This window comes from Diabrotica undecimpunctata, chromosome 1 (genome assembly GCF_040954645.1).
Source record: "Diabrotica undecimpunctata isolate CICGRU chromosome 1, icDiaUnde3, whole genome shotgun sequence".
Classification (NCBI taxonomy): Eukaryota; Metazoa; Arthropoda; class Insecta; order Coleoptera; family Chrysomelidae; genus Diabrotica; species Diabrotica undecimpunctata.
Window position 1 is genome coordinate 151,530,383 of NC_092803.1, and position 19,728 is coordinate 151,550,110.

At 32.6% G+C, this 19,728-nt stretch overlaps 3 protein-coding genes across 4 annotated transcripts in view; 1 reads left to right on the forward strand and 2 right to left on the reverse strand.

Annotated features, from left to right (window-relative positions):
• Kr-h2 (transmembrane protein 33-containing Krueppel homolog 2) overlaps positions 1–894 on the reverse strand; it is a 59,441-nt gene extending 58,547 nt beyond the window's left edge. The window contains exon 1 of the mRNA XM_072520228.1: positions 506–894. Within this exon, the coding sequence (XP_072376329.1) occupies positions 506–663 (158 nt within the window). The 5' untranslated portion in view covers positions 664–894. The remainder of the gene's footprint in view (positions 1–505) is intronic.
• Positions 895–2,323: 1,429 nt separating this feature from the next.
• On the reverse strand, positions 2,324–14,442 carry LOC140432375 (uncharacterized). Of its 2 annotated transcripts, XM_072520230.1 has the most exons (4): positions 14,040–14,429; positions 13,853–13,978; positions 8,463–8,597; positions 2,324–2,835 (listed from the first exon to the last, which is right to left on the reverse strand). In XM_072520230.1, the coding sequence occupies exons 1-4, from the start codon at positions 14,158–14,160 to the stop codon at positions 2,828–2,830; spliced, it is 390 nt and encodes a 129-aa protein (XP_072376331.1). In that variant the 5' UTR covers positions 14,161–14,429; the 3' UTR covers positions 2,324–2,827. The 2 variants fall into 2 exon arrangements, with proteins under 2 accessions (XP_072376331.1, XP_072376330.1); XM_072520229.1 differs by lacking the exon at positions 2,324–2,835 and having other exon boundaries at positions 5,310–8,597; positions 14,040–14,442.
• A 171-nt stretch (positions 14,443–14,613) lies between these two features.
• LOC140432376 (polyprenol dehydrogenase-like) lies at positions 14,614–17,881 on the forward strand. The gene is made up of 6 exons (XM_072520231.1): positions 14,614–15,097; positions 15,263–15,370; positions 15,554–15,727; positions 15,901–16,111; positions 17,225–17,426; positions 17,524–17,881. The coding sequence occupies exons 1-6, from the start codon at positions 14,923–14,925 to the stop codon at positions 17,716–17,718; spliced, it is 1,065 nt and encodes a 354-aa protein (XP_072376332.1). The 5' UTR covers positions 14,614–14,922; the 3' UTR covers positions 17,719–17,881.
• The last annotated feature ends 1,847 nt before the right edge of the window (positions 17,882–19,728 follow it).

Consider the following 19,728-nt stretch of genomic DNA (forward strand, 5'->3'; position numbering starts at 1 on the left):
GTATATTACCAAAGAATATAGAGGCTATATTCTTTGATATTACTGTGCTTACTAATTATGCTTGTATTTGTGAAAATGTGATTTTAATCAATTCTATATTAAAATACTTGCACTGTAGTATTTTACCCAATGTTTAAATTATCTAATGACAATTGTCATTAAAAACTTATTTATACTAAAATTATATATGAAGTTTTTAACAGTATAGGTAACCAAATTCTCATTTTGTTAGTCAATCTGAATAAACATGATACCTTTGACCCTCTAACTCGTTAAATAGGTCCCCAGTAGGTACAACATATTCACTTTTTTTTTAAAGTAGTTGAATTAGTGGGAGAATTTAAAAATTTATGGAAATTACTTTGGTACCAAAAGAAATTGAACAGTATATCATTATAACTTCTAGTATATTCAGTCAATAACATATTTTTATAATTTAAAAGCACCTGAGGATATTATAATATTCAATATATTAAAATGAAGAGTGAAAGCCAGGTATACTTACCCAAATATTGGAATGAAGTAAGCTATGGAGCAGAGAATGCCTATGACCCTAATTAACCATAGGCCACAATTTATTTTGTGCGTAATTATATGAGCCTTTAATGCTTCAAAATTTAATCTTCTAGGTAGTCCAGTAGGATTTGATGTGCGATCACTCATTTTTAATTATTACACTTTATTAACTAACTGACCAACCTATATTAAAACAATGAGTCTATTAAAGAAATTTAAGTAAGTGATGGGCAGTTCTAAAACTATACACTTTCTAATCACATTAATTAAATATTCCAACTCGAATTATAAAATGTACTGCCAACAAAACGAATCAAATCGAGACAAAACAAGAACTTGATGAACTTGGACGAATCATCCAAATTGACATGGAAAATAGACAATTATTTTATATGTCAGTGTCAAATACCGGAAATGAAGTTCACTGATATCGCTCTATTACAATAGAGATAACTATAGTATTGTCTATCTCAAGAAAGAAAAAGATGTCCAATACCGCGGAGTAGAAATATGAACGCAATCCTTTTGACAGCAAACAACGAGTGGCGTTACATAAAAATTTTACTGGGTGAATGTTTCTCAATTTTCAATATTCTCTATCTTGCTGAGTGTGTCACTGAAAAATATACTTTTGCTTTTATTGTTTGAACTACAGACCTATACTACCACTGTCTGGTTGATTATCGTAATGGTTATCTTAATCCTTTTTAAGTTTAGCTATCTGAATAAGCAGCTTGTGATGTTATTTTTATAAAATTACTGTAACATAAAACGGCGTGTATTAAAAATCACCTTTCTTAAATAAATAATAAAAAATGGGTTGAATATTAGGTTACACTGATTTCATTCTTACATATTGTCTTCGTATTCCTTATCAGCAATAATTAAAGATATTAAATTTTTCGTTGATATCATACTTTTGGAATTCTCCTGTCTAATTAAGTACCCATAATTTATTGATCCTTCTTATTGCGTCGTCTAGCAAATGCTAGCTAGAATTGTCAAATGACAATTCTAGCTTTGGAAACTGCTGCACGAAAGATTTCTGTGGATGAGAGATCAAACCATCTCCTCAGGTCTTTTAGCCATGAGTTCTGGCGTCTTCCATTTGATCTTTTACCTGAACTTTACCTTCCAATATGATTTGGAGTAATTCACATCTTTCTCCAATCACCACATGACCCAAGTATTGCATTTCCTCTCTTTGAATATGCTGAGTAATTCTTTTTGTTTACTCACGCGCCGAAGTACCTTACCGTTGGTAACTTTTTGTACCCATGGAATAGGATGAGAATATTCACCACACAATATGGATTTGCATAGAGAAAAGAGTAGGCACCATTTAAAAGAGTTGTAATTAGCTTACCTAGTTCTGAGGGCAAAAAGTATAATCTCTTGCATGTCATCGTATTCTTCTCCGTGTTTCTGTATATAGCGTGAGTGCCTTTCTATTCGACTATATCTGACGCATTCGTCGCTTGCATACATAATTGATTTATCTTCCAGTATTATTGTTTTTGTATATCTATCAAGCGTTCTCTGAGGAGTATATTTTTATATTAACTTCTAGCTGCAAACGATATTGTTTTTATTTTTAACATTTACATTACTGCTTTTGATGCAAAAATGTATTAACGCAGCTAGTAAATTGGGCTGACTTTTATAAAGTTACGATAAAGGGCATATTTTCTTTTATACTTTCATATTACTTTCCCGCCTTATGCGTGTGTGTATTGTAATAGTGTGGAAAGTAGAAATTCTTACTGTTAATTGATAATATTTATTCTGAAACATTTTTATGTATTTTGCATTTATTTTTGTTATATAATAACAAGTCAGAAAATTAATAATCCGTTATTAAACTAAAGGAAAACACAGATTGCCAAGAATTTTCAAGTCTGATAAAATGTGTTAGGCTTTCACGGCCATCGTCTAACTTGTTAAACTGTTTATTCTTGTTATAATGTATAAACTGTTATGTTAGGCCGTTGTCTTCTGAGATTAGTTCTCGACGATTTCGCCAACACTAGGGGTTGGCATCTTCTGGAGATGTTACTGCTTCGCTTGTAAGCTGAAACTGACGCCGCGTGGTGGCGTCTTATTGTTCCGGATTGTCGTTTGTCGGGTGACTTCGTCTTTTGGGTATTTTGATGTCCTGCTTTAGGCTTTTGCCTCTTCAGGACGTGGTTTGTTTTTGTTTGGTTTTGGTGTTCGTGGATCCCTGGTGTTTGGTTGTGGTGACCTGATCGTTGGAGGAGCGCCTGGATAATCAGAGGTGAAAGGCAATGTTGAAACGGTTCTTTTCAGAATTTTATTGATCTAAAAAATAAATTAGTATATATGTGAATTTTGAATTCATGTATTTATTATTGTTAAATTGATATGTGAACAGGGCGCGAGAGGGCAGCTGTGGCTGGTACCTCAGCAAATATACTGGTATCGTTGTGCAATTGGATCGAAAACCGATTCCCCCTGTCTAGAGCAAGCTCGAAGTGAGCATTTTGTGTTAGTGGCGACGGCGGTAGTAGAGAGGAGTTGCCTCCTGTATGTCAATGTATTCATCAGGGAGTTCGTTGCTGGCGAGTGACAGTAAAATAGTGGGTAGGAAAGGGAGTTTGGGTTTAGGTTTTCTTCTGAATACATTGCCGATGGATGAGCAGGTAGTTTTCAGGATGCTTTGGGCTCTGAGGTTTTGGCCCCGGATGGTGCTGATAGTGTAACTCCTGCTCAGAGAGGGGTGCCTCTCATTGATGGGCTGGATATTCGACAGGTGATGTATTAGGGCGGATGGGTAGTCGCATCGCTTGTAGTTTGCTTTACGTAGGATTCTCCTCTCCAAAGCAAGCAGTCTTTTTGTGTTGTGGTCGGGCAATATAGTATAGATATTCCACTCCCCTCCCCTCCACTGGTTTCGGCGTGAGAGGGGGTGTCGTCGTTCGTTGTTTTTCTTTTTTCGTGTTTTGCGGTAAGGGGATTTTAATATTGGTATCCATGTTTTGTTAATTTTTGGTCCTTCTTTAATCCGATTAAAATTATTTGGACGCTGATATATTTCCACCGCTTCCCGATATAACCGTGGGTAGTACTGGGATGTTTTATCCAGCATCTGCGTTAATAAAGAAACGTAATTTGTAAATTCATATAATCTCACATGTATACTAATTTATTTTTTAGATCGATAAATTCTGAAAAGAACCGTTTAACCATTGCCTTTCACCTCTGATTGTCCAGGCGCTCCTCCGACGACCAGTCACCAAAACACCAGTGGATCCACGACGAAAAAAATAGAAAAAAACATCAGCCACACAATAAAAACAAACCACGTCCTGAAGAGGCGAAATACAGGACAACAAAACTCCAGATCGAAGAAATCACCCAATGAGAGTTCCAAACAGACAATGAACTACTACAACGCGGCGTCAGTTTCAGCTTACAAGCGAAGCAGTAACATCTCCAGAAGATGCCAACCCCTAGTGTTGGCGAAACGTCGATAACTAATCTCAGAAGACAACGGCCTAACAGCCCGAATAAACAGTTTAACAAATTTCAAGTCTGTTAGTGTCGAATCAAAAATCAAATGTCAGACATGGAATTTTATAATACTCCCACTTAAAATTACAAATTCTGCAAATAATATATCCCAGAAACTCCTGCTGCAAAAATCGAGAACTGAATATTAAAATATTAAGCACTGTTTACTAGTGTTTACAGATAGGAAACAAGAAAAATCTTAGTCCGTTTTTAAAAATGTGTAGAATTACATTTTTTGGGGATTTATTAACAATGAAACTAATTGAGTCTGTAAAATATATTCAATCCTAAAAGTAACGATAAGCAATTCCTAGACATTGTTCCGAATGAAATTTATTTTACGAAGGTAGTAAAAATTATAGTCGGTCAGATAGCCAAGCGGGCTGGGCGGCCGGTTCTCTTTCGCTTCACTGCGAAGGATGTGAGTTCGATCCCCAGCTCGGTGTACAGAAAACAAAAAGGCTAACGCAGCAGTTTAAAATTCTAAATGAATCTGCGGCTTAGACTAGAATATGCTGGTGTCTGATCGGCCTATGGTGGAGCAGTACGGCAAGAGATAAGGGCTTGCGGCTCAGTGATACTCCTCCATAGATCCCTACCGGAAGGGCGAGGCGCCTAAAATATCGGTGAAAACAACAACAGTAAAAATTATAAATTAAATAGCAATACAATAGCAAAATGTACTTGGTTTAAATTTTTAGGTCGATCTTGTCATTGGTTATACAGGATAGGAGCTTGTCATAAAAATGTGATTTACAACTTATAACATTTCCAACGTTAAAGATTTTGGATCATACTAATTGCAATTCCCAATAAAGAAACTAATAAAACTAAGATAGGTTACAATCACGAGAGTTGTTTATAATGTTATAAAGACACACTGGACATTATCGTGATCCTTCTGATATTTTTTTATTAATGTTCAAACAAATATACCTAAGAATGATCAGTAATTGAGCAGTTAACAATATGCTTGAGAAATTTGCTACATTTGCACTTGTAAAAAAATTCTTCCTTCTAAACTAATTTTAACTCTACCTCTACAAATTAATCTGACCACGGTCATAAACGTCGAATTTTTTTCTTACTTTATTACAAAATATATTCCTAATATTGTTTTTGTTTTCAGAAAAACATTGTTATTATAATAGTATTTTTGACCAATTTGACAGTTGTCGCAGGGTTATCAGCTCCCAAAAAAATAACCCTGATATTAATTTTTTCCATAAATTTTTAACGATATTTTCTCGAGCTGAGCAGTAGAGTTTTAGTTAGATGTAAAAACTGACAATTTATATTGGATGAAGTACTAAAAAATAGCACGAGAGGTTGCACGAATCGAAATTTCTTGTAACTTTAGTCCCACTATAAGTCAATACAAACTTTTCGATTTCTCTGGATTTTAATAATTCATAGATTTTGGTATATAAGGAAATTATGGTACATTGGTACAAAATGGATTTTGAGTAATATAATGAAATACGTTTATTAATTTAATGGATTTATTGTCTTTTTAATACAATTATGTTTTAGATTTTTTCATCAAAGAATTATGAAAATTCAACCTAAAAGGGAGAATGATTCTCTCCTGTTGCCGACAATAATGTAGCATAGAATCTTTTTAAATAATTTTAAACTGTTTGTCCTTGTTCTAGTGTAGTGTTATGTACAGTTTATGTTTTAATTTCATGTTTATTACATTCTGCGCTTGCTAGATAGCCCAAATTTGACGAAATGCCCCTGATGATGCTGTAGAAAGCGAAAGTGCTTGGGCAAGATTTGAAAAATTTGATTATTAAAATTGTGCTCGATATTTGCCTTCAATTTTTCAAAGTTAATTCTTTTATTTTTATGAATTAGTATCAATAATTCCAAAATGTAAATTCCATACACTGTTAATATATTTAAATCTCTAAATTGGTTTTTATAAGACCAACCATACGGAACACCTGCAATACATTTGACAATACGCTCTTGGGCCTTGAAAATGTCATTTCTACTAGTAGAGCCACCCCAGACAGTTTTGCCATCTCAAATGTTTTTTCAAACTATTTTTCTGGGAAAACTGCATAAAACAAATTTCGCATTTATAAAGAATTTTCTCCAGTGTAAAGTATTTTGTGATCATCCAAAGAACTTTTATGACTAAAAAACTTAAAACAAATATCGTACTTGTAAGGATTTTTTCCAGTGTGAATTATTTTGTGTCAACCCATAGATGTTTTCTGAGTAAACAGCTTAAAACCAATTTTAAACTTGTAAGGTTTTTCTCCAGTGTGCAATCTAAAATGTGTTTTTAAAGTACTTTTCTGAGAAAACCCCTTAAAACAAATTTCGCACTTATAAGGTTGTTCTCCAGTGTGCAATCTAAAATGTGTTTTTAAAGTACTTTTCTGAGAAAACCCCTTAAAACAAATTTCGCACTTATAAGGTTGTTCTCCAGTGTGCAATCTAAAATGTGTTTTTAAACTACATTTCTGAGAAAATCTCTTAAAACAAATTTCGCACTTATAAGAATTTTCTCCAGTGTGAATTATTTTGTGTCGATCCAAAGAAGTTTTCTGAGTAAACAGCTTAATACAAATTTCACACTTATAAGGTTGTTCCCCAGTGTGCAATCTAAAATGTGTTTTCAAATTACTTTTCTGAGAAAACTGCTCTAAACAAACCTCGCGCTTGTAAGAATTTTTTCCAGTGTCAACTATTTTGTGATCATCCAAAGAATTTTTATGAGTAAACAGCTTAAAACAAATGTCAAACTTGTAAAGTTTTTCTCCAGTATGCAATCTAAAATGTGTTTTCAAACTACATTTATGAGAAAACTGCTTTAAACAAATTTCGCACTTGTAAGAATTTTCTCCAGTGTGCAATCTCAAATGTTTTTTTAAGCTATTTTTCTGGGAAAAACTGCATAAAACAAATTTCGCACTTAGAAGGATTTTGTCCAGTGTGAACTATTTTGTGATCATCCAACGAACCTTTATGAGTAAATATCTTCAAAAAAATATCGCACTTGTAAGGATTTTTTCCAGTGTGAATTATTTTGTGTCGATCCATGTAAGTTTTCTGAGTAAACAGCTTAAAACAAATTTTACACTTGTAAAGTTTTTCTCCAGTGTACAATCTCAAATGTATTTTCAAACTAATTTTTTGTGAAAACTGCATAAAACAAATTTCGCACTTAGAAGGATTTTCTTTAGTTCAGTTTCTCATTCATTTTGTGATCATCCCAAGAACTTTTATGAGTAAACTGCTTTAAACAAACCTCGCACTTGTAAGGATTTTTTCCAGTGTGAACTATTTTGTGATCATCCCAAAAATTTTTATGAGTAAACAGCTTAAAACAAATTTCAGACTTATAAGGTTTTTCTCCAGTGTGCAATCTAAAAAGTGTTTTCAAACTACTTTTATGAGGAAACTACTTTAAACAAATTTCGCACTCGTAAGGATTTTTCCAGTGTAAACTACTTTGTGTAGATCTAAAGAAGTTTTCTGAGTAAACAGCTTAAAACAAATTTCACACTTTTAACGTTTTTCTCCAGTATGCAATCTCAAATGTCTATTCAAACCACTTTTATGCGGAAACTGTTTAAAACAAATTTCGCACTTGTAAGGATTTTCTCAGTTGTGAACTATTTTGTGATTATCCAAAGATTTTTTATGAGTAAACAGCTTAAAACAAATATCACACTTATAAGGTTGTTCCCCAGTGTGCAATCTAAAATGTGTTTTCAAACTACATTTATGAAAAAACTGCTTTAAACAAACCTCGCACTTGAAAGGTTTTTCTCCGGTGTGAACTATTTTGTGATCATCCAAAGAATTTTTATGAATAAACAGCTTAAAACAAATTTCGCACTTGTAAGGTTGTTCTCCAGTGTGAATTCTAAAATGTGTCTTCAAACTACCTTTATGAGAAAACTGCTTTAAACAAACCTCGCACTTGAAAGGTTTTTCTCCGGTGTGAACTAGTTTGTGATAATCCAAAGAATTTTTATGAGTAAACAGCTTAAAACAAATTTCACACTTGTGAGGTTTTTTTTCAGTGTGCAATCTAAAATGTATATTTAAACCACATTTATGAGTAAACAGCTTAAAACAAATTTCGCACTTGTAAGGTTTTTCTCCAGTGTGCAATCTAAAATGTGTTTTTAAAGTACTTTTCTGAGAAAACCCCTTAAAACAAATTTCGCACTTATAAGGTTGTTCTCCAGTGTGCAATCTAAAATGTGTATTTAAACTACATTTCTGAGAAAACCTCTTAAAACAAATTTCGCACTTATAAGGTTGTTCTCCAGTGTGCGATCTCGAATGTGTTATCAAGGTAGAGGATGTAGTGAACTGTTTAAAACAAATTTCGCATTTGTAATATTTTTCTCCTGTGTGAACTAACATGTGTTTCTTTAATGACTTACGGAAAAGTTGCTTAAAACAAATTTCACATTTTGTTCTTTTTTCTTTAAGGAGTCGGCTCGTGGGTTGTTCTTTATTAGATGAACATACCGATATAGTTTTCATAATTTCTAATGTGTTGTCTTCTTTGACAAAGCCTGAAACAAAAAGCAAAATATATGCTTTTTATTTTAAGAAAAAATTTAATGCAATATCGAATCCCAATATATATTTAATATTCTGCGCGCTCATATCAACTAGTACATAATAGGCATTAGCATATAATAGGCAATTTTTATGTATAGGTTTTTACCTATTAATTATTATTATAATATATAAAAGAGAAATTTTAATAATTCGAATTTTATTTTACCCATTAAGTAATAAGTTGTAATCAGTGGCGCACCCAAGGGGGGGGGGTTTTGGGGGTTAAACCTCCCCCCAGGACCCTATTCCGACTCTGTTACTTACACATTTTAAGGACTTAAAATGGAGGTAACATCATAAAAAATTTCGGTGACCAACCAAACCCCCCCCACAGAGGCAAATTCTAGGTGCGCTACTGGCTGAAATCTCTCATTATTAGAAGATAAAATTATTTTGAACACATTTTACATGGTTTATTAGAACATGCACATTCCCATGTATCTATTCTTAATGCATGATTTGTTCATTGGACTTGGTCAACAATGGCATGTACTCCACAAAGATCTCTCGAAGCTATGGAGGAAATCTCATGTCATCGCTCTACTCATATCTGGAAAAGATCCATCGGAAGCTAAAAGTTATCGCCCGATCTCAGTGCTATATCACCTTTCCAAAATCATCGAGAGTACGGTCAAAAATCGCATTTAAGCAACCATAGACGAAACTCTTGATCCGGGAACAAGCTGGTTTCAGTCTGGGAACAATGCTGGGCGTGGCATTCGTAGACCTTTCCATTAGCGTATGACACCGCAAACCGTAAAAGACTGGTCTCCAAAGCGTACAAAATGTTAAGACATCAAATTAACCAACTTTATACGACGTACAAAGTTGGTTAATTTGATGACGTAGGAAAGAGAAGCATAGGGAGGCGTAGAATGTCATGGCTGCGCAACCTGAGAGAGTTGTACGGATGTACATCAAATGAACTTTTCAGAGCAGCTGTCTCAAAAGTCCGAATAGCTATGATGATTGCCGACCTCCGCCGCGGAGATGGCATTTGAAGAAGAAGATACGACGTATACTGCTAAACCTCCAATTTTTTGTAATACATACTCTAAAGACAAAACAACCACTGGAGAACCCAGAAGCATGGATTGGCCCAGGATAGGATGCTAACTCTCCTACTATTCAACATCTACACAGACGACCAGATAATACATCATGAAACAAAACAATTCATATACGCAGATAACACAGCCATCGCTGTATAAGAAAGAATATTTGCGGAGATGAAGCGCAAACTTTCAAGTTTACTAGATAAACTGCCGAGATGGTAAGACTGAAAATAGACATCTTGGGGATGAGTGAAGTAAGATGGCCTGGATCAGGAATACAAAAAACAAAACATGGATACATATACTATTCAGGTGGAACCGACCCAGAACATCAATATGGAACTGCTATATTAGTGTCGAACAAAATTGCTCAATCAGTCATAACTTCATCCCTCTAAATGGTAGAGTAGCAATGTTGAAATTACAAACAACTCACAGAAAACTAAATATTATTCAGGTCTATGCTCCAACAAGTGACAAGTCAGACGAAGAAATCGAAAAACATAGATGAAATAATGAGACTGACAAAAAGAGGTGAGATAACGATGATCATGGGTGACTTTAACGCTAAAATTGGTCGTGGTGCTGAAGGAGGCCACATAGTAGCATACGGTCTAGGTACCAGAAATAATAGAGGAGATAGACTTGTACAATTCTGCGTAGAAAACAATCTGTTAATAGCCAATACCTTCTTCAAACAACATCCTAGAAGGCTATACACATGGAAATCACCTGCAGACAGAAAAGAGAGAATTGTTAGAAATCAAATTGACTTCATTTTGCTCAATAACACCTTTAAGAAGTACATACAATCTACGAAAACATACCCTGGAGCTGATATACATAGCGATCACAATCCAGTTATAATGGATTTTAGATTAAAAAGATTTCTCAAAGTCAAAAAGAAAACAGTGACAAGAAAAATAGACATCTCACAACTGAAGAACCCTGAACATAAAAAAGAAATAAGTATCAAGCTTGAGGAAGAAATAAAAACGATCGAAAACTTGGTACAGACAGACATTGAAGTAACATGGACTGCTCTAAAAACAAAAATAACAAAGATACAAGAAAAAGACATCGGGTTCATAAAACACAACAAAAAACAAGAATGGATAACGCAAGAGATCATAGACCTCATGGACGTAAGACGAAAACATAAAACAAGCCCAATAGAATACAAGCGAATCAACAAAATCATTAGAAAAAAGTGCAGGGAGGCGAAAGAAAACTGGATGTCAACAAAATGCATAGAAATCGAACAACTTCAGAAAAAATACGACACCTGTAATATTCATAAAAAAGTAAAAGAAAATGACAGGTAGACACAAAAAGAGACAAGCAACAATATTAAAAAATGATAATAACGAAATAATTATGGGTAGAGAAGACAAACTAGAGAGATGGAAAGAATACATACAAACTCTTTTTGACGACGATAGACCTTGTTCTCCACCATCCACAGATAATCGAATAAATGAAAAAGGCCCAGAAATAACCAAAGAAGAAGTGATTCAAGAAGTAAAATCTCAGAAAGATGGAAAAGCCACCGGTCCAGACAATATCAATGTCGAAATACTTAAACTAATTGCAGATAACGAAAGTAAAAGCCTAGATTTAATAACAGCACTATTCAATAAGATATATGACAAAGGTAAAATACTAACAGACTGGCTAAAATCAACATTCGTAGCATTACCAAAAAAATCGAATTCCTCACAATGCGATGATTATCGAATATTAATCTTGATGTCTCATGTCCTTAAAACTTTTCTCAGAATTATCCATACACAAATTTACAAGAAGTGCGAGTTCCAGATGAGTGACACTCAATTCGGATTTCGAAACGGATTGGGAACACGAGAGGCTCTTTTTGCTTTAAATGTGTTAACGCAACGATGCAGAGACATGAATGTAGATGTATATGCATGTTTTATTGACTATCGAAAAGCATTTGACTGCGTTAACCATCAAAAGATGATCGAAATTCTGAGAACAACTGGAGTTGACGAACAAGACTTGCGAATTATCTCAAAACTATACTGGCACCAAACGGCAACAATTGAAATAGAGCACACAACATCCGAAGACATACAAATCCGACGAGGAGTGAGACAGGGTTGCATCTTATCACCGCTACTCTTTAATTTGTATTCGGAGTCTATATTCAGAGAAGCATTAGACGAGGTCCAAGGAGGAATTAAGATTAACGGAATCAGCATAGACAACATCAGATATGCTGATGATACCGTCTTAATAGCAAGCAACGCACAAGAAATACAAAATATAATAAATACGGTAGTTCACCACAGCGAAATGTTCGGTTTACATCTAAACGTTTCCAAAACTAAAACTTTAGTATTTTCAAAGACACCAATAAACGTACAGGTGTATGCCAAGGGTCAAATAATAGAACAGGTAAATTCCATAAAATATTTGGGAACAAATATCAATAGTCAGTGTAATCAAAAAAAAAAAAAGAAATGCTATCAAAAATCGAACAAGCAAGGAAAACATTCATGAGCATGAAAACATTTTTTACAAGATCAGACCTTAGTCTACAGCTTAGAATCCGAATGATCAGATGTTACGTTTTTTCTGTCTTACTGTATGGCTGTGAAAGTTGGACAATGGACTCTGAAATAGAAAAAAGAATAGATGCCTTTGAGATGTATATATACAGACGAGTGTTGAGGATTCCATGGGTACAAAGAGTTACTAATGTTGAAGTACTTTGTCGCATGTGTAAACAAAAAGAATTAATATGAATAATCAAAGAGAGGAAAATGCAATACTTGGGTCATGTGTTGAGAGGCGAAAGATATGAATTACTTCAAGTTATACTGGAAGGAAAAGTACAGGGCAAAAGATCAGTAGGAAGACGCCAGAACTTGTGGCTGAAAGACCTAAGGAGATGGTTCGACCGCTCATCTGCAGAGATCTTTCGCGCAGCAGTTTCCAAAACTACAATTGCCATTTGGATCGCCAATCTTCGAAAGCAGACGGCGCAATAAGAAGAAGAAGATAAACTGAAAGTTTACTATGAAGAAACCACCTAAAGCAAAAAACACAGCTATGGGCCATTTAAGTCAACAAGAAGCTGGCAAAAACCTTAAAGTTGTGTGGTCGGTTCAGGATCTCAGGCAGTGTTCCTCATTCCTTGAGCTCTTGTCAGGGCGTGGTCACTTTAAATATTATTAGCTTGCTGTCTCCATTGGTTTCATGTAGGAATTTTCCCACCAGTCTTCATTTGGTCTGCCATTGTGTTTGAAATATTTCCCTAGGTCTTCGGCCTTCTACCTTTTCTTCTAATTCATGTCCCTGTGCTTTTTCATGAGTCCACATTTCAGCTGCGTGTGTAGCAATGGGAAAAGTAATGCCATTCACAAACCTGAGCTTACTGTTCCTTTATATTGTTTGGTCTCTTCATATTTTAATTATTTTGCTGTCAAGGTTCGGGCGACTGCTAGTCTACGCTTGATCCTTTCCCAAGTTAATATGCTCCTTTTCTAACTTGGCTGCACCGTACTGAAGACGACCAATAGTCAGAAATATGTATATACAGTTCTTCTTCTTCATGCTTTCCATCAATATATCATTTTTGGTTTTCTGTTTTGCGGGACATGCCATTACTTTTTACTTAAATCTGGCTAAAAGCTGATAGTTTAGTCAACATTTTGTAAAATGTTCCTACTTTAGTAAAATCTTGCAAAAGGTTTGTAACTTTTGTAAAAATATTGATTAATGATTTTGTTTAGAATTTATTTAAAATCACATAAAAATACAATAATGTTATAAAAAAAATTTCATAAGAATTAAATGTTCCAATCTTTCATAGAAAAAAACTGTATTTAGTGTAATTATGGCTATATGTATTTTAATTACTAACAAGCAGAATACATTTGTTTCAAATTTCAATATTTCAGATTCCTAAAGCTCATATCCTCATATCCTTTTTCTTTATACCATACTCTACAGTCTACAATAGTACCCAATAACCTAAAGTATCATGGAATGAACCCAGAAAACATTATAGGACAGAAATGCATTAACAAGTAAAACTGTAGTGACATTATAAAAATGAAATCTATTGAAGGTATTTACAACTATAATAAAGAATAAAAAGTTCACCCTTTTATCATTTATCTCACCTGAGTTATACTCAACTGGTTCATTCTTCAAGACTCCCAGATTAAGAGATGTAGATAACGGACTCTTTATATATCTTGAGTCACCTTCAAATAACTCTTCCCTAATTTCAGCTTTTACTGCCATAACTAATAAAAAATAGGAATTAAATCACATTTTTGTGTACCTACTATGATTCTATTGTCTTACCTGAGTTATCTTCTGATTCATTCCTTAAGTCTCCCAGATTAAGGGATGTGGATGGCTGACTTTTTATATACCTTAAGTCATCTTCAATAAACTCATCCTTAATTTCAGCTTTTACTTCCATGGCTACACACAATATACATATACCCAATATATACTCTGGGCTAACAAAGGCAATTCAAGACGGTATGCCTTAAAAAAATTTTTGAAGCGTACCGTACTGTAAAATAAAAGCTCAAATTTTAATGTTTTCTTTGGTGGAAACTTGTAAAGATCCCAAAAAACAAGAGATACAAAAAAATCAAAAATAGAATGACCAAAAAAACTATATGAAAAGACAACAAAAATATGTAAGGTTAACGTTGACGGTTGACGTTAAGTATGGTTAGGAGTTTCTATCATATTTTTATTTTTGTATTAAAATCGAACTACCCGCCTATGTTTTGAAATATGCAAATTTACTCTGTGACTCGAGTACTCTGTGAATAGATGAAAGCACAGAATAAGATATAATTGAATCTTGTCCTGTGAAATAAACCACCTGGAAACTAACAGAACATTATGAAATTGTAGATTTTACAGACAGATTAGATGAAAAGAACAGGTTCATTTTTTAGAATTCAAGGTCAAAATGAATTTCAAATTACATATTTGAATTTGAATGGATCATAAGGCACATCTTTATAAAACTATTTTAAAGGTTAATTTTTATTATAAATAAAAGTTCATTTAAAATCGTATGCCTCTCCCACGAACCATGATCAAACGTTTCTCTTTTCTCTGCTTTCAAGTTTCTTATCCTTAATAAAGTGAAAGTTTTGTATTTCCAAACAGTGTTAATGAGAGTTGTAGTGACACAAATGAAGAAATTCTTATTAAAATCAATATGATCTTTTTAATAGGATGTTCTATTATAATTTTGGTTACTATCATAGCGATAATACGTTCAAAAAAACCACTAAATACTCTACTAGAAGAAGCTAAATATGAGATGATATATAATTATATTGGATCTAGAGGAATTGTTCAGGATTTCATTATGAGGGGAAGTAATAAAATTGGTAAGAAGCTTTCACTTCATTTTTATTGAACAAATAATATAAATATTTTATTTGGTTGTACACATATGTTACAACTAAGTATAAAGTTCTTACCTATAAATTAAGTGAAATAGAAAATCTTCATTAATTATTGTCCGAAAATATAAATGATTTTATTTTTCACAGATTTGCCTATAGAGACTGGTAGAAATGCTGTGATCACTGGAGGTACTAGAGGAATTGGTGTGGAAGTTATAAAAATGTTATTGAAATGTGATATTAATGTAATTATGGGTCAGTATTTGCTTTATTTATTTATTATTTCTGTGCAAATAGAGATTTACCATTTTAGAGCTATATATGATCATTTTTATAAAGCAACAATAATGATACTTTGATCTCCTTTACTTACTATTTTTTGATATCATAAATATGGTATTGTATTTTTAACATTTTCATGTATAAATTCTGTTTTAGGTTGTAGAAATATAAAACAAGGTGAGTTATTACTCCAAAATTTTAGAGATGAAGGGATTAAAACTGGAAACATTGACATTATTAATTTAGATATAAGTGTTATGGACTCAGTAAGAAATTTTGCTAAATCTGTTAAAGAAAAATACTCAGTAGTACATTACTTAATCAATAATGGTAAGTTAAATACATATTTTAACAATAATATCTAAATGTTATTTATAAGAAAGATTTAAAAACAAATTTCAGTTTAATTTTTGCTTATTTTTCAACAGACACTGTATTAATTCATCCATATCAGCCTTAATTATGTTTGCTTGACACTTTAATTCATATTATATCTGTTGTAGCTGGAATAATGTTTGGACCCTACATTGAAACCAGAGATGGCTATGAATCTCAGTTTTCTACAAATTACTTAGGACACTTTTTATTGACACATTTGCTGCTACCCCTTCTTAAGGCAGGTGGCACAAAAGAGAAGAAAGCAAGAATTGTTAATGTTTCTTCTTGTGCTCATTTTGTTGTTGGAGATATAAACTTTGAGGATATTAATAACAGGTAGGGTATATATTTAATACCTCTTATAACTTATATTTATCAAGTCCTCAAATTTACATAAAACATATCATTTGTACAATGCCAAAATCACAAATAGGCAAAATTGTGAACTACTTTGTGTATATTACCTCATATAATAAGTAAGTTAATTCTGTTTACATACATGTCAAATTAAAATATTTATGTCTTCTATAACTCTTGACATATGTTACTAATTTTTAAAAGCTAAATAAGCTTTACGTAATTGTGTTTCAAATGGATACAAAATCATAAATTTGGTAAAATACTTTTTTAGTACATATAAATTTTTAATATCCACAAGGAAACTAAATTCATGTAGTTGGTTGTATACCATGTATCACAAAAAAATTATTTAAAAAATTCCTGTATAAAAGGTGTGATAATAAAAAAACTATCAGGCTACATCACAAAACGTTTTTGGAATTGCCATGTAATCTATTACCGTTGTAAATTAAAGATCATAGTTTATAATTTTAAAAAATATAACTTAAAGTTAATCTAACAATATTTAAAGGTTTTACCCATATATTTAGTGGTTTCAAACCACTGATGATGAAATATTAATTCCGAAAATGTTCTGTGATGTAGCCTGGTAGGGTTTTTATTATTATACCTTTTATAAAGGAATTTTTTAAATAAAAAATTTTTAATATTCAATGAACAATGTAAACTATATGATACTATGTGTAGTGAACATCCAGATTGAGTGATATATCTTTCTCTAACTTGAGGCTTAGATTATCTATTGTTCTTTTCTACACATCAGCGTTGTCATGTTGTATGAGACACTGTAATTTACACTGTTCGTTATTATTTGACTGAATTTGACTTTATGTGAATTATTAATATAGAAGTTGATAAGTTATCTGTAATTACAATCTAACAACAGTGTTATCATTAAAACTCAATTATCATTTCTCAGAAACTAGTGCCTAGAATTTTGGTATTTTACTATACTTGGTTTAAAATTTTCAATTTTGCACATTCCTGGTTATGGCATTGTACAGATGATATAATACATAATGTTACATTAATTTTCAACAGTGTTAGATTTTCTTAATAAATCCTAAAGCTATATGTTTATATTTTCAGGCATCACTATATATCTGGTGTAGCTTATGCACAGTCAAAAATGGCCCAGGTGTTGTTTACAAAATATTTGGATGCAATCCTTGAGAAACAAAAAGTAAATGTGCAGGTTCATGCAGTTCATCCTGGACTTGTCAATACTGATTTGTTCAATGGAACAAATTTGAAAAAGTGTGCTCCTCTGATACCTGCCTTAGTGTTCAAAGTATGTAGAATACTATTATATCTTAATACATTCTCACCATCATTAGTAAAATTTACACTTTGGGACAATTATTTTTTACGATTTTTTTTATTTATAGAGTCCTGAAAAAGGAGCAACACCCATTTTATATGCATGCCTGTCACCGTACATTGAAGAAAAAGGTGGTACTTACATCAGTAACTGCAAAGTAGTTCCTGCTAGTGCTCCCACCAACTGTGAAGAGCTACAGAAGAAGTTATTTGATTTCACCAACAAATTACTTGACATTTCTGAATTCGGTAGTGGTAGTTGAAGAAATTTTAGGAAGAACTACCATTTGTATTGAAATATATTAACCTGAGGGACTAGTTGGTGGTATTTGTGGTTGCACAAATAAAAGAACTATATTTTTTTGTTTATTTTTATAAGATTATTTATTTTTAGTTTTTATATTTATTAAAAAATATAGCAAAATATTTTTGAATGTATAAAGTTCATTTCACATACGTGGTTTTCTGAAGTAGAAATTTACTTTACCTTTAAAGAGACTGCACACTTGGCCAGAACAATTTTACAATCAATTAACTGTCCATGACTTATATGATATTCAATAGCTCTGAAAATAAATAAATTCTTCATATTATGATTAAAAGATTCTATAATTTTATATAATAAAGCTGAAGTTACCATTGAAGGTTTAAACCGAATTTTCAATAAAAAAAAAATAGGCATTTTACTAGTGGGAAAAGGAGGTTGGAATATTAACAAATATTTTTGGACTATCTTCCATCAACAATTTGATGGTGCTTCGTACATGTAAAAGGAGAACGAAGGATAACAAATTAAAGTTAAAGTATTAACTTGTGGATATCCTCAGAAAGTTTAGATATGATAAAAAGAGGAAATCATTCAAAAATGTATAATAGAACAAGATAAAGCAGATAAGCACTTCAGATTCTTGAAAACAAATATTGCTTTCAAACTTAAAAAGGGTCATATTTACACCTAGAGATCACCAGCAGAGACTTTATATGGATAAATAAAAGATACAGAAATTCAGTATTAATCAAAGCATATCCAAATGCAGATGTACCAACAGATCACAATATTTGGTAGGAAAAGAAGACTGAGATTGAAAAAGATTATAAGGACTAATAAGCAAACAGTTACTATTGATAGAGAAAAGATGTCAAATGATACCGTAAAACAAGAAATAACCAGCATATTAGAACAAAAAATAAAGTTGACATCAGTCAATGAGGAAAACTAAACAAGAATTAAAGACCGTTCAAGAAACAAAATTAAAATTTAAGTGCAGTAAAACAGGATGAATGACACAAGAAATACTGAGACCCATGTACCAAAGAAGAGGGTTAGACCACTTAGACATAAAGATAGTGGGTTATCTACAGAGTATATTTGTGATATATTCTCTGGTTGTCTACGGCTATGCCTCATGCATGAGCAAAGTACAAATTTACTCTTCGATCGACCGTAGGGGGGAGTGGGCCACGTTTAGACATTTTTCACATTTTTGATGATATATGTAAGTTGTTTATTACCGATTTTTTTAGTTCAAATTCAAAATGCAATTATTGAATCTATTTATAATTAAACAAAAATAGTATTTTTTTGTAATCACAAACTAGATATTTTTTAATAATTATTTTTAAAAACAATTTTGTCTCAACCTGGTCCCAGTAATGGGTCAGCTATATATATATAATTTCAAAATATCAAATGACATATAAACTTCAATAAAACCAAGTTCCTAAATCAAAATTCTCAACGAATATTATCGAACTTGAAGCCAAATGAAATAAAGGACTTCTGACGTCTTGTACCTCCGCAATTAACAATTGGTGACAGCACACATTATGACGTCATTTGTACTAACGCATGCGATATGTCCTCAACAGTGGGAAACAAAAATGTGTTTTTTTAGCACTATGACACAAAAATGTGACTTTAAAGTCGATGTCGTTTACTTCAATAATTTTCACTGCATAAAAAACTGATTTCTTATCACGAAATTCCACCGTACATAAGAATTGATCTCAGGCAAATCTTGATAATGACCATGCTCAAAATCTGTGAATGATTCGGCTTCTGAGGAAGCAGACACAAATGAGTCAGTGTCACTGAATGATGATAGTGCAACAGCTCTGTTAATTTTCTCTTGGAGTTTTTAGATAGAGCAATTGCTTTCTTTTTTTTCTTCTGATGTTTCTTCTCGATTTATAACTTCTCGGGCGTATTAGATACAATATTGCTTCGACCTTTTCTTCTCATTTTGAGATTTTTTCAAGGTTCTGCTTTGAGA